The 14,184-nt window shown below is 44.1% G+C and overlaps 1 protein-coding gene across 1 annotated transcript in view; it reads right to left on the bottom strand.

Moving 5' to 3' along the window:
* Positions 1-14,184, bottom strand: part of kif26bb (kinesin family member 26Bb) — a 30,128-nt gene that overhangs the window by 3,936 nt on the left and 12,008 nt on the right. The window contains 9 exon segments of the mRNA XM_023430330.2: positions 2,161-2,330; positions 4,058-5,251; positions 5,254-7,189; positions 7,410-7,569; positions 7,842-7,980; positions 8,272-8,449; positions 9,228-9,499; positions 11,261-11,354; positions 11,800-12,009. Of these exon segments, the coding sequence (XP_023286098.2) occupies positions 2,161-2,330; positions 4,058-5,251; positions 5,254-7,189; positions 7,410-7,569; positions 7,842-7,980; positions 8,272-8,449; positions 9,228-9,499; positions 11,261-11,354; positions 11,800-12,009 (4,353 nt within the window).

The following is a 14,184-nucleotide window of genomic DNA, read 5'->3' as shown; positions in this document are numbered from 1 at the left end:
AAATCTATATATGTAAAGATTTTGGGGAATTGTTGAAAGTATGCAGAATTAGTCATTAACAGTTCCTGTTTGCAGCGCTCCAATGAATGCACAGACAACTATAACTTTTTTTCTACAAGTTCTAAGTTGATTTATGTATGTTTCTTTGCAATGGACATTAGAGATAGAGATAAAAATATGTGTATCACGTCTTTGTGTTCAGATCTGACTGACCTATGACTGAGAAGGAGTACAATTAAGCGAACCAAATCAGGAAGCCAAACAACAATAACCACTTTCCCCTTGTTTTTAGATCCCGGCCTCACAGCTCTCTCTCTCCTCGCTTCCCCTTCAACTCATGCCCTTCCAGCCTCACAAAAACCTCTGTTCTGGACTTACTCACACAATAACACAGTATTAGAGGCTGGATCAACAACAGTAACCCCGTCCCTCTCTCTCTCTCTCTCTCTCTCTCTCTCTCTACCTCCACACACACCACACACCATAAACACCTCTGGGGAGGGAAACAAGACAGGTCTGCAGGCTGCTAAATAGAATAACTTTTATCGTGCTGACCTTATTACACAGGTGGAACAGTTTCAAAGGTCATTACATTAACATTTTTAATGGGAAAAAAAGAGAAAAATGCCCCAAATATGAAGCATGTAGTGCTGTTGGAATATGCTATTGTACTTTATTTTTATGAATGAACGAGAAGTAAGCCGTCAATGTGAATATACTGTATATACTGTTTCAGTATTTTCTGAAAATGTGCTTTTTTCCCTTCAAAATCTTCTATTATCTTTTACCTGCAATGTGTTATATTTGTTTTACTTCCAGTGTTCTTTGTTCGTTGCTGCAGCATTGACCCAATTTCCCCCATGTGGTCATTAAAATTGTATCAAAGTTGCCGCGTATGAGACTGGTGGAGGCAGGGAATAGTCCCGTGAGGCCAGACCTCTTGTCAGGGGAACATTACGTCACCATATGCACCCGATCTTGTTTTCACTTTTCAGCTCTACGTGCAAGGTGATATATTTTTTATTCAGTTTATTATTACAATAGCTGTAAGGCAGCTGCCCAGTGCAACCACAGTCTTTATTTGTGGCCACCGCAGTAGTTGTGGCTTCTTCAAGGACACTATAACAGCATATTGTGGAAGGGGTGAGTGTCAGTCATTCACTTCCTCACCCAGATTTTTCCTCCAACGGGAACACTTTATCTCTAACTTTCGGGCAGCTGCCCCCAAATAACTGAGGTGTAGCCGGTGAATCTGAATCCCTTCAAATACCTTATCAAATCTAAATAGGTTTGAATTTTAACATTTAACAGACTAAACTTTGAGTTTTTAGTTTAAATTCATTTTCACAACCCACAACCTGAAAATGAATGTTTCTGACACACAAATAAAAGATGACGCCTCCTAAATTATGTATTAGTTAAGCTACTACTTTGTGTGCTTCAAATACTGGAAGTGCCTGACAATTAAGTATTTAGAGTAGTTTGGTTAGCCCGCAGTAGATCCCTACACAGTTAGCTACAACTGCTAATCCAGGAAGCTAATCTCTGTTTTCTTTGTTTTGTACTCAAAGACAAGCCTTTGATGGTTTATGTAAACTGAAACTAAGACTTGGAAGCTTTACGAGGCTGCATGCTCCGATATACTTGTATTGCCGCAGTTGCATTTCCTATCAGTCTCCACAGCAGAGGTGGCAAGTGCAAAGCTAGCATGATGACTCATAGTCAAATTTGGCCACAATTAATGAGAATAAGACATAGATTGAAAGAGAAAAACAAATTTCTTGTAACAGCAGCCAAATTTTCATAATCAGCTAAAGCTAATGCAATCTGTTGGCTATGACATTTACCAGTGAAGCGACAGCCAGCAGTGGCTCAATAAGAGAAACTTGCTAAGTTACCTGAACGTTTTCTACATTGCTGTTTCCAAATAAACAGGAGCAAGAAGAGAAAAAGAGTTTGATAACAAATTTTTATAGTGTCTTGTTTTGCTAACCAGGAAGCAGCTCCAAAATCAGACTGGCTGTCAGAACCCAGCCTAGAAGAGGTTGGGCGGAGATTCGGTCTACCAGTGTTCCCAAGGGTTGCTGGCTGAGGTTGATAAAGGTCATATAATATGCAATGCCCTTTCACCTCCAAAGAAATTCAAAATAAACCCAGCACCTGTTTGCCAGCACCTGCTCTTTTCTGCATCCTCTGCACATTGTCGATCTCATAGACCTTGATCTCGTAGGCCTCTGGGATTCCCCGCTCCACCCAGCGAGACCGCAGACCGCTGGCCGAGCGTCTCAGGGACAGGGCTGCATCGTGGGAAGGACGACGCTGCTGAGTACCTACAGCAGGGTGAGGTAGAAAGCGCAGTGAAATTCTGTATCGCAGTATTTTTTTCTGTACTTTAGATGAATTTTTATTTTTATTTTAAGTTGAATGTTCAGCATCATCAATTGACAATACTATCACAAAGGGAGGCCGCTGCTTGATGCCACACAACTTAAATACTTGACCCAGAATTTACACTTGCAATAGACATACAGTACATGGCATAAACTTAAATTCAGCAACACAGATTTAAGATTATCTTGTTTTGTTCTCAGGTCATCTCTTTTTTTTCAAATGAATGTGTCTGCTCGTGGTGCTCCTCAATCTTCAAGGCGGCTAATGCTGTAGCTAAAGTAATATTGAGCTGCTATTTTCTACACTAAGAGCATCAGACTGCACAATAAGAATAAATGTGTATGATAAATAAAGGCTTGTATCCCTGAGTGCCCTTCAACGCCCAGGCCATGTGCACTTCTGGAACAGTCTGCCTGAGGGCAGATGCAGCTTGCCAGGGCTACCGTATTATTCATTACAGTCAAGACATGACTTCTCTCTGTCTTTCTGGGTTGACTGGATTTCAGGAAAACATAGTGTACGTTTTATAACACCAGGATCCATAGAGTATGTTTTAGTTCTAATATACATTTAATAACATCTGATATACAGCTTTCATCAGAATGTAGATGATTTAATCACGTAAGGGAACACTTTTTAATTCATATGCTCATCCAGCAAAAGCCTTGTTTATTGTTTTTTACTGCTCCATTAGCAGCATCATCGCTGTGTTAACCATATTTTCAAAAAATGCTATTAAAGGTTTCTCTGTGTGAAACTCCATTAGCAAATGTTGTTGTTATGCACACAAATGCATCTTTATAATTTACTGTATCAGTCAAACACTCTTAATTTTCTGCATTTATGCCTCCATTAGTGAGTGCCGTCACTGGGTTCATATATTAATGATGTGACCTCCTACACAATTTGGCTTTTAATGCCAGTAAGGAAATTATGTCTGACTGCATTCTACAGATGTGTCGTCTCCAATTAACGTCACATTAAAATGTTATGTGGTCAGATTACAAAACGAAAACTATGATGGCTGGAGTCTAGACTTGTTTTTGGTTTGGAAACTGCATATACCAGATCATGTCTAGACAAGAAATTATATGGCAGATTTATGCAATATTTGTAAGATGTAAACATTAAACAGCATCTTTTATCTTTTGTTTGAAGAAACAAAAGAGAATTTTATTAATGCAGTTAGCTGAATTGTTATATAGCAAAATTGTACAATGATAAATGCAGCTTTGATGGACCTTTCATGAATGCGTCAACATACCACAGGGTCATTACACATTCAAAATAACAAAAGATCTCCGTCCTCAACTGCATTACTATGCATGGTAATAAAAAAAAAAAAGAAAAAGGAAAACTGTTATTTATCCCAATTTTAAATCTCTACCAGTGGATTTTCATACTGTATTAAAATGAATGGAAACCATTGGTTGCTACAAGGGAAAGAAAAATGTGTTAAATAGTTTAATATGCCCAAATGAAGTAATCTTTAAAATGCTCAAAAAACATCCTAACCTCAGAATTTTTCAGATTAGAATAGCAAAGATAATCCCAAACATCATCAACACACGATGAGTTCTCAGCACCTGGATTAGGTTCTGATCTTTCCAGAAGAGAAAGTCAATGAGTTCAGTTCATAAAAGGCCACTTAATCCAGGTGTTTTACCTGTGCTGCCTTTCCTCCGAGATGACCGGGAGCTGCGAGCCACACTGAGGAGAGAGCCGCTCCGGTCGCTGACTGAATCTCTGTTTGAGGTGGTGCTGCCTGTGGCTTCACTGTCCCTCACCATGCTGTCATAGCCACTGCTGACCATACTGTTCCTGTTCGAGAAGTACAGGGATGTCTTCCCCATAGCAGGTGGCAGATCGCCACTCAACACGCTGGTGGTGTCACTCGCGTGCCCACTCAGGTGATCAGGTGTGCGGGGAGCAGTCACCCGACTGTATGGCGAGGGCAGAGCGGTGATGTGGTCCACTCCTCCTGAGGTCGGGCTGGAGGGCCTTTCCTTAAGGAGGTCTGAGATCCGGCCGTTGACAAACCCCTGGATGGCAGATTTCGATGATGAGCATGTGGAGCTCTGGCTTGGAGTCCGACTGATGGAGTGAAAAGATCTTGGGGGGGAAGAGGAGAGGAAGGAGGATGTCCGCTCAAAGTTAACAGTTTTACTGTCTGGGGAAAGACTGGCACTGCGGTTGATGGACTGTCGCAGGCCTTTGTGGGAGAGACTAAGGTTCTTGATGCTGGGGGCTGACAGTCGACGGACTTTTGGGGTAGCCATCTTTAGTTTCCCAACAGCAGAGAGCTTGTAATGGGTATGCTTAGCAGATTGAGCTACAGGGTTTTCGGAAGAGAAGAAGTGAGGACTCTGGTCAGATCGAGGATTCTTCCTGGGGCTCCTGCTGGCCCTTGGTAATGTACAATGTCCCTCATTATTTCCTTTATAACCTCCCTTACAAGCCCCTTCACTACTTCCCTTGGAGCTCCCCTTAGAGCTCATAGAGGTGTTGCTACTGCCTCTATCCAGAGTTGGGAAGTCGCTTGGGGTTCTCCCAAGGGAATTTGTTCTGCTAGCCAGCTGCTCCAATTTGGAACTGAAAAGCCTACCACTGTCGTCAAAGGGGGAGTTCAGCCTCTCACTCATATTATCGTGTTTCATTCTTACACTTGAGGTCTCAAACAAAGGCCCAGCTCCCTTTCTGGAAGCACTGCTATCTTTCTGTTTGTACTCCGTTCCGTATTTCCGAGGGGAGGACATGTTGTGGCTGTGGTTCGCTGGGGAGTGCTGTCTGCCCTGCCTCCTCTCCAGAGTTACCCCTGGGCTACATGGGGTGGATGATGTCACCCCCCTTGGGTCTCTGTGTCTACCATGTGACAGCCGTGGTAGCTTTCCGGGTAGTTGGCATTTTGCCAGCCTCTAGGCAAACTACCTGTTTTAAAGGAAGCAGTGGCGGTTTCTTGGTAACCAGGTGAAACACCAATTCTCCTGGGGGCATTCCCAACATGTTTGCAGATGATTTCTCCCCCCTCCGAGCCCCTTTGAGTGTTAGTGGAATAAACATGTTCCCTGTCTCTAGGGTGTCTCTTGTCTGCACTTCTTGGTCTCTTTCCACACATTTTGTCCTCCGCAGTTTCATCACAGAAAGCTGAATCTTCCAAAACCACTGGGTCGTAAGAGATTTGGCTAAAAGCTGAGTCGCATACCCTGTCAGACTTTTTGACATGTGTTTCAGAGGCAAAAGCTCCACTCCTCTTCTCGAGCGTCTTCCTATCTTCTGTACATTTGACATTATTTCTTTTGAGCTCAGACCCTGACTCACGGGAACTTTCTTTTTCTGTACCACCATCCAAATCACAATCCACTTCTGTACTAATCAGCATCGGATTAATAAAAGAAGGTAAGAACTTTTTTTCTCTTTTCGGTAGAAGATGGGGATTTTCAGTGCTGTCCTCTGTTGCTACAGGCTGAACAACAGAGCTCTTGGTTGTATTAGATGAACCTGCAGCTACAGATTCTTCACTGACATTGCTGATTATCCTGATTGGTTGAGAGCTGGCAGAGCCCTGAGCATGCGCCTGTGACTGGGCGGTGTCTCTGATACAAATAATGTTTCCGCCCGTCCTCCCTCTGTTCAACGCTCCACTGATGGTCACCTCCTCTACCATAGAGAAGACAAGTTCATCTTGACCTTTTAGGTCCAGTGGCTGTTGGACAGTCACTGTGATGGTGGCCTTCATTTCCTTAACATCCTCCATGGGGCAGTTGGGTAAGACATCCCCATGTATAACACTGGTCGCCAGGGAGTGTGAAGATGAGCAGGAGGAAGAAGGAGATATGGGGGAGCTCTTGCCAACTGGTGACGCCCTTTTGTCTGGTTTGAACCAATCAGCAGCTTCCGGACCCTCCTGTATTCCTGTAGGCTGATGTGCGAGGGAACCACCCTGAGCTGCCATACCAAAGTCCTGAGAAGGAAGCTTATCACGTGACTTAAGAGTTCCTGTGTTGGGAGGCTCAGAGCGACAGGTCATGTTCAGACTGAGAGTTTGATTGAGGAGTTCTTCACTGGAACTAGTTGCACTGCACTCCTCACAGTCATACAGACCTGAATCCTCCCTCTGGAAACTGTCTCCAGGGGAGGCACCATCTGTTGGCTTTTCTCCAACAGAGGTCTGACTGCAGCCTAAACCCTGATTCAGCAACGTCTGTGATGCGTCTGATGATTTGGTGTCTGCCTGCTTCCCTGCTTCTTTCTGGGGTTGTGATTTGGATGTGACAGAAGGGCCTTTTGAGGACGACTTGAGCACATCCATGGTCAACTCACTGCCATCGATACAGCCCAAACGCTCTTGAAGTTCAGCAAATGTTTCACATTTAAGACAATCCCTCTCTCGCGGCTTTATATCTGCTTTTAACGTTTCAGTATGCCCCTGAGCAGTCTCCTCGTTCTTCTTCTCTCCCTGCAGCTGAGGAATTCTCAGAAGCTCTTGGAGGAGAGCGGTAAACTCCGGATCATCCAAGTCAGTCTTGTTGGGATGCAAAGAAGGTATGATGGGCACAAATTCAGGTTGTGCCAGCCTTGGGGCTGCACTAGACTGGATGAAGCCATCTGAGTTTATCTGGATGACTGTGTCGCACGACTGGTCGCTACTGGAATGCTCATCCAGTTCACCACGAAGACGGAAAGGATGGATGTCAACATCGACCTCATCGGTGGAGTGGAACGCCCGCAGGGACAAAGACTGAACCCCTCTCTTTTCTTTAGTTAAACTCCTCCCGCAAGGAGAGCATGAGGTGGATTGCTGTTGAATGAAGACAAATCATGGTGTTAGAACTGAGCTCCAAAACATAAACTGACAAATACGTCATTGGGGTAAAATGGAAACACTCTCATGGTAGGACAAAATGAATAAATCTGTCATTTCCTTTAAAAGCGCACCACCATCGTGATGCCATTAAAAGGTTGTATAGAAGATGAATATGAAAGTAAAAAGATATTACAGGACATGTACTGTCCAATACCTTCGTCCTTTTCTGTGTCCTGCGAATGCGAGACGCCAGCTGGATGGTGGACAAGGTCTCTTGAAGGTGTGCCAGTGAATCAGCAACTTCAGCGATCACTGCAGTGTGGCAGTTTGTATGACCCAAGGACTCTCGCAGGAGCATAGTCAACTTACTGCCCCTGTGCAGAGACAGTGCAAATGTCCAGACATTAACTCAAAGGATCATTTCCAAGCAGCCAAATCTGTCATTTTGAATGTATGTCGCTATTGTCGAGCTTTAGCTTTAGCCAGTATAAAATGGGTTTACGACGGGTTTTTTGGAAACCAAGTTACAAGACCAATGGTCAGAATCAACTTCAGCTGACTGCCAAAATATTAATGTTAGAGAGTTGAGTTGACTCTACACCAATTTCTGCCAGAATGTGTCCACCATTAATATTTAGTTTCTTACTTGTTGGGGGTGGTTTTAAGTCCACTCAATAGAGACACGACCACAGGGCCCAGTTCAGAGTGAGGAGGTTTATTTTTGATCATACCCCTCATACCACTACGCACATCTATCATGGTCAACTTGGTGGGGCCACGCGAACCTAGAGATGGAGATCAGAGGAGAGTGTAAATACAAAACCTTTTTCATGTCTTCAAATATTCAAATAAATAGCAAATAAATTAGATAGATAGATAGATAGATAGATAGATAGATAGATAGATAGATAGATAGATAGATAGATAGATAAATTTATAATATATTTATATAGATTTATATTATAAAACATATATAAAAATGCATTATATTCTTGAATTCAGGATTAACTATGGAGAGGGGAAACAGACTTCAAGCAGAGACAAGCGGTCCTGGTGACTGAATATTTCATTACAACCTTTGCCAATGGTGCTGCTCTCCGTTCGAGGGGGCTGGACGTGGAGAGTGAAGAACATGATGGAGCTGTGGGACAGGTACGTAACGAAGTCACTGTGCCGACGCGCTGCGATGGCCGCGTCCAGGAGGGAAGCAGCGCGCTCGGCGGTCGGGGCCTTCACTCGGTTGTGGTTGCGTAGCTGGGAGGAAGTTAAGAGGAGGGTCATAAAACCTAATGTGTGGAGAATGTGTTCATAAACTATTTACAGCTCCATTCATACAGTAGATTTCATGTTCAATAAAGAAACACAGAGACACCTACACCAATGAGCTACTGCTTTGCATTTGGCAAACGACAGTGCGAGGGAGGAGAGAGCTGTTCAATGATAATGTAATCACGTGTAATCTTTTTATGTAATCTAACAGGTTTCACTCACTGCAGCATTATCTCCTCACATACACTTGTAGATCAATTATACCAATTGACAGTAATCATACAAAGCCTAAAATCTAACTTAAACAAAGGAATCTGGCATATTATCTGTGATATCACTGGCACCTACTGACAATGAATGGGCAATTTACTTTGTAGCCACTAAAAATATCCAGTTTTTCTAGGAATAGAGCCACAGTTTGTGGTTCATAGCTGCTAAAACAACTGTAAAATAACACTAATTCGTGTACTAATTTTCAAATTGAGTCTTTGAAGCATAGCCAAGAAATTGATCAACTTGTCAGGAACAGAAAGTACGGCCTTGGCTCTCTGGTTTCCAGATTTGGGACAGGCTTGTTTATGTTTACAATGACTGATTAGACTGTAAATAATCAAGCCAATGATAGTCAAATTCTTAGGTTTGTTCTTCAAAGGAATACACCACCAATTTGGATCAATGAACCCTTGTGTGCTTGAGCTCAGAACAAGCCCCTGTTTATTTAACAAGCTTTCTTTTTTCTAATAAAAAAAAAATTTCATCCTACTTGTATCCCGTAGATGGGGTCTTCTTGGAGTCTAATTCGGGCTCTCGGGCTGTCCTGGATACTGCCTAACGAGGGGACGACCTCCCCCAGTAGATCTCTCAGTGTGTCCTCCTCGCCGCAGCAGAGCTCGATGGCAGACACTGACACGGTCAGATCAGTCCAGGTCTTCTCTCTCCGTCGCTCGATGGCGCTGTACAGCCAGGAGATGGCACAGGGAATCAGCCCGAGCTTCTGGATGCTCTCATCACTCCCCACCATGCTGGACCAGGAACCTGGGGCAGACAACAGATGTATCCATACATACAGTACACACACACAGAAAGTACAGTATATATACACGTACGTGCCAGCATATAAACACATGTGCATCCCATCGACACATAAACACAAATATCCAGTTTGAAACCCACATTTTTATATGATTTATGCTTGAGAGCCACTTCAGTTATTGTATTTAAAGCTTTAAGTGCAAATGATAAAACGTACTAGTTGGTTGAAAAAATGGTGATAGAGTGCAAAGAAACATTGAGTCCCTGTCGCTGAACCTCAGCTTTGGCAAACACAAGTGGCCTGGTCACAGGTGGAAAACCAGTTAGCGCTCTTGTCACTGTCACTGTCTGCATAATGGGAGTGGAGCCTGCGGGGGACAGTGTGTGCGTCCCATGCATTATATCAACCAGTTAAAACTTGGCAGGAAGGAAAGACGCTGCTGATAACACTGGCCCTTTCCAAGCCACTTTGTCTTTGGCCGTTCTGTCAAAGCTTTGGTCGTACAGAAGTAGGCGTGGTTTCATCTAAAGTGGGTTGATAGGTCGCCTCCAGGCCAACAGTTAACACTGACAGGGGCTGAAGTGCATAGTGGATATCATATTGGGGGGAGATTAATGTTGGCAAGAGAAATTGTGTTTTCCACTATGTTCACACACACAATACTTTCATAAGAACACATTTGTAAGACAGCTTAGAAGCATGGGTGTATGTATAATGGCAGAAGTGCACTGGCACACACAAAACACAATACATTTACACTCAACAATGCACAAATGAAGACAGAGCAGAAGCACAGAAACATACCCAGGAACACTTTGAGATTTTCTTATGGACTGGTGCCATGCTGTATCTCCTACTGCACTTTTGGCCCACATTAGTTTTGAGTTACGGGCCTGTTTTATGCTCTCTTGTCTTATCCAAACTATAATTGAATGAGGATAAGAGAATTGGTTTACTCCAATTAAAGGGCGAGCTGCTTGCCGTTATTCAGAGAGAATAGTATTCTGCGGAGGAGATTGATATCCCTCTGGCTGTGGGCCACATGTAGTCTGTATTGGCCAACTAATTCAATCAGATTTACGGAGAGTGGCGTCATGTGAAAAAGCAGCTCCAAGGAGACCCTGTCCTTACCTTAACGTGTGTGTGCGTGTGTGTGTGTGTGTGTGTGTGTGTGTGTGTGTGTGTGTGTGTGTGCTGCAATCTATTAAACCCCTTCACCAACGCTAAGTGCAGGGTTCCATCTCTCTAATAGCAACATATTACAGTCCATTTTGTTTACAGCCCCCTCTGAGCTCAGTGCTGCAGCAGAATAAAATAAAATGTGTCTTTTTGTCTAGTATGCTGAAATGTCTATCGGGCAGTGGCAAGCTTTTAAGAAAAACACGTGTTGTATAATTGATGAATATGCTTTTATTTACAAAGGAACAGGTGAAAGATGAATGACTAAGAGGGAAAGAGTTGAAATGGCAACAATTTTTGGGGAAAATAAAGATGATGGAGAAAAGGACAAAATGGAGCCAGAGAGAGAAAGCAAAAAAAAACCAACAACAGGAAGGCTGGAGATTGATCAAGATTGATAAGAGGACAGAGAGATAAAATAGAGACGGGAAGTTTAAGTGATAATGAAAGAGTGAATGATAGCAGGAGTGGGACAGAGGTAAAGGAGAGGGGGAGGGTGGGTTGGCCACTAAGCGTAGCTAAAAGCATTCCACTCTCATCTTAAGATTTTAACCCGTGGCCTCTCACTGTGACCGATTACTCACCCACAGCAGCACATCCCAAACCCAGAACACATCCATCGCTGCCACTGAGCACGCAGCGGATGATGTCAGCCAAGACGCCTGCACACACCTCAGCCTGGTCAGACAGAACAAAGGACAGCGAGCGTATTATGATTCATCTCCGCACTGAGGGAGAACATCCAATGAAATGTAAGAGCCGGAGCAGAGGAGGGATGCTTTTCTGATTCTGTACATTCCCTTGGGCTCAGATATCGTAAGCAGAGCTTGGAGAAAACTTGAATATAATTGATGGGCTGTGTAATTGTGGTGGCTATCCAGGCCCTATCAGTTTTCAGGTCATCAGACAGACAGAGCTGAGCTAACCATGGTGTGTGTCCTGAGGGGAGGGGGGGGGGGGCATTTTGAATACTTGAACATAGAATGCTCTACAGTCACATTACACCATCACGTATCTGTCAATGTAAAACAAGATAGATGAGTAGTACGCTATAGCACAAATAGAAACAGTTGACACCACTTTATAAATCATATTCAGCAGTAATCAGGATGAAGAACCAAACCTGGCTTGACTCCTGAGGATAGGCAGCATCAAAGTTGAATGTCTTCAGGAGATTTCTGCCGTCCCTGCCTTGTATCATTGTAGTGGGTGGTTGGCTTTTACTAACTGGATCCATTATAGTGACCCTTTTCTTGGATGGGTCAATCTGGAGAGCAGGTGGTTGGCCTTGGCCTCCTGACAGTGTTGGGCTTACCCTCAGCACGACTTTGACCTGTACACCAAAGCAAATGGAAAAGAGAACCATGTTGAGATTTACAGTATATTACACACCACTGAACACCCAGAGTTTTTTTTTTTCATTTGACTGAGTAAACTTCCTGGTTTAAGTAGTGCTCTGCTTTAAACTCATACACGGTTATTATTTGCTGTTTCAGTGGCATGGCTCTAGGGATGGTACTGCTGGTCTGTCCACCACTTTGGTTCAGTCTGAAATACCTCAACAACCATTAAAAGGATTTGCCATGTAATTTGTGATCCACAGAGAATGAATTATAACAACTTTGGTGCACCGTCTGCTTTTAATCCGGCACCATCGCCAGATCAAAATTTGTATTGGTCCACTACTTTGATTCATGACAAGATGCGTGCCAAACAAATGAAATTCCCATCAGCCTCAGCTGTATGGGGGAACAGGGATGGTTGTAACATGGGTCAGTGGTAACACTTTGAATTTCTCCAAATAGTCAAACTGTATATTGATATTCAGAGAGGCTGAGACATGAAGAAATATGGTAAAAGAATTTTATCGGATCAAGTTTTTCATAACAAACATAAAGTGTGGAGGTAGGAGGGGGTTGGTAGGAGGGGGTTGGGAGGAAGGGGAAGGGGGTGAGGGTGAGGGAAATAGAGGAAAGGTAGAGAGGGAGGATGTGAGGATGGGTAGGCGGGGTGAGGGAAGAGGGAATGGGGGGGTAGATATGGGGAAGGTTGAGGGGTAAGTTAAGGAGGGATGGAATTAAGGCAGATGGAGGAAGGGTGGAGGGGTGGAAAGGGGGGAGAGGTGGAGAGTTGAAAGGGGGTGGGGGGTGGGTTGGAGAGCTACTGTCCTCCGGTCTGAGTGGAGCAACCAGCCGCCTCCTCCACCTGACTGTCGCTGTCACACTTCTTGTTTCTGTGCATCCAGCTCCACATCCCTCTCTTCTTCTCCGTCTTCTCCTTTCCTTTGCTCTCCTTCTTTGCCTTCTCCTCCTCCTCTTTCCTCTTCTTCTGTTCTTCCTTCTCCTCTTTTTCTCTCTTTTTCTGAGCCTTCTTCTCCTCTTTCTCTTTGTTTTTCTGTGCTTGCTTCTCCTCCTCTTTTTGCTTCTTCAGTTCTGCCTTCTCTTTCTTTTGTTTCTTCTTGATATCCTCCTTTTCCTCCTTTTGTTTCTCCTCCTGCTTCTCCTTGTCTTTCTCCTCCTTTTCCTCCTTTTGTTTCTCCTCCTGCTCCTCCTTGTCTTTCTCCTCCTCCACTTGTTTTCTTCTCCTCTCTGAGCTCTCTTCTCTGCTGGCGACCTCCGCTCTCAGAGCGTTGAACTTCTCCCTCCAAGCCTCCTCCATCAGGAGTTTTTGCTCCTCCTGGCTCCTCAGCTGGTTTTCAACCTGAGTGAGTCTCTCAGCAAGTTCCTCCTTCTCCTTCACGAGCTGCAGGAGGTCCCTTTTGCTCTGGTTGAGCTCCTCCTTGACCTCCTGCTGGTTCTTCTCCTCCTGCAGTTGGAGACACTGCTGAAGACGGCCGACCTCCATCTGGTTCATCACAGTTTCCTCCCAGTGCTTTGTAAAAGCGTCCAGGACCTCCTGCTCCCTGGCCTGCAGACGCTCCTCCAGGTTGCTGATTTTGACTGTGTCAGTAATCAGCAGGCGGTTCACCTGCCTCTCCAGGCGAGTGTTCTCCTGTCGCAGAACAGAGAGCACACTTTGTTTTCTTCTGGCCTCTGGTCTGCGACATGGACGGCTCTGTGGAACAGCCTCTGCCATTTTCTCAGAGTTGTTTTCTCTGAATAATAATAACAATAATACATTTAATTTAAAGGCGCCTCTCTTGGCACTCGAGGACACCGTACAGAGTTACACAAATTGAGATTTAAAACACATTAAGACGAAGCAACGATAAAAATGAAATATAAAAATAAAAACAATACAAAAGTGACAGAGCAATTGGCATCAGATGGAAAAGGCAGTTTTAAACATATGTGTTTTGAGTTGTGATGGAACCAGGAAACACACAGATGACCTTTGGTCTCGCAGTAGATGTTTGCAGATGTTTGTAGGTAGTCGACGGTATCAGATGTGATCACTGTTGTAGATCGGACGGGAACTCAACACTGGTGTGACTGAGAGACAAGGTAACACTGAGGTGAACTGTAGCTGCGAGAGTTCTAGAGAGACGCATCATAAGTGGATTCAGCTT

This window comes from Seriola lalandi, unplaced genomic scaffold (assembly GCF_002814215.2).
Source record: "Seriola lalandi dorsalis isolate HSWRI2012SDOR001 ecotype SW California unplaced genomic scaffold, Sedor1 jcf7180002054901, whole genome shotgun sequence".
NCBI lineage: Eukaryota > Metazoa > Chordata > Actinopteri > Carangiformes > Carangidae > Seriola > Seriola lalandi.
This window is presented reverse-complemented; position numbering and strand designations above follow the sequence as displayed.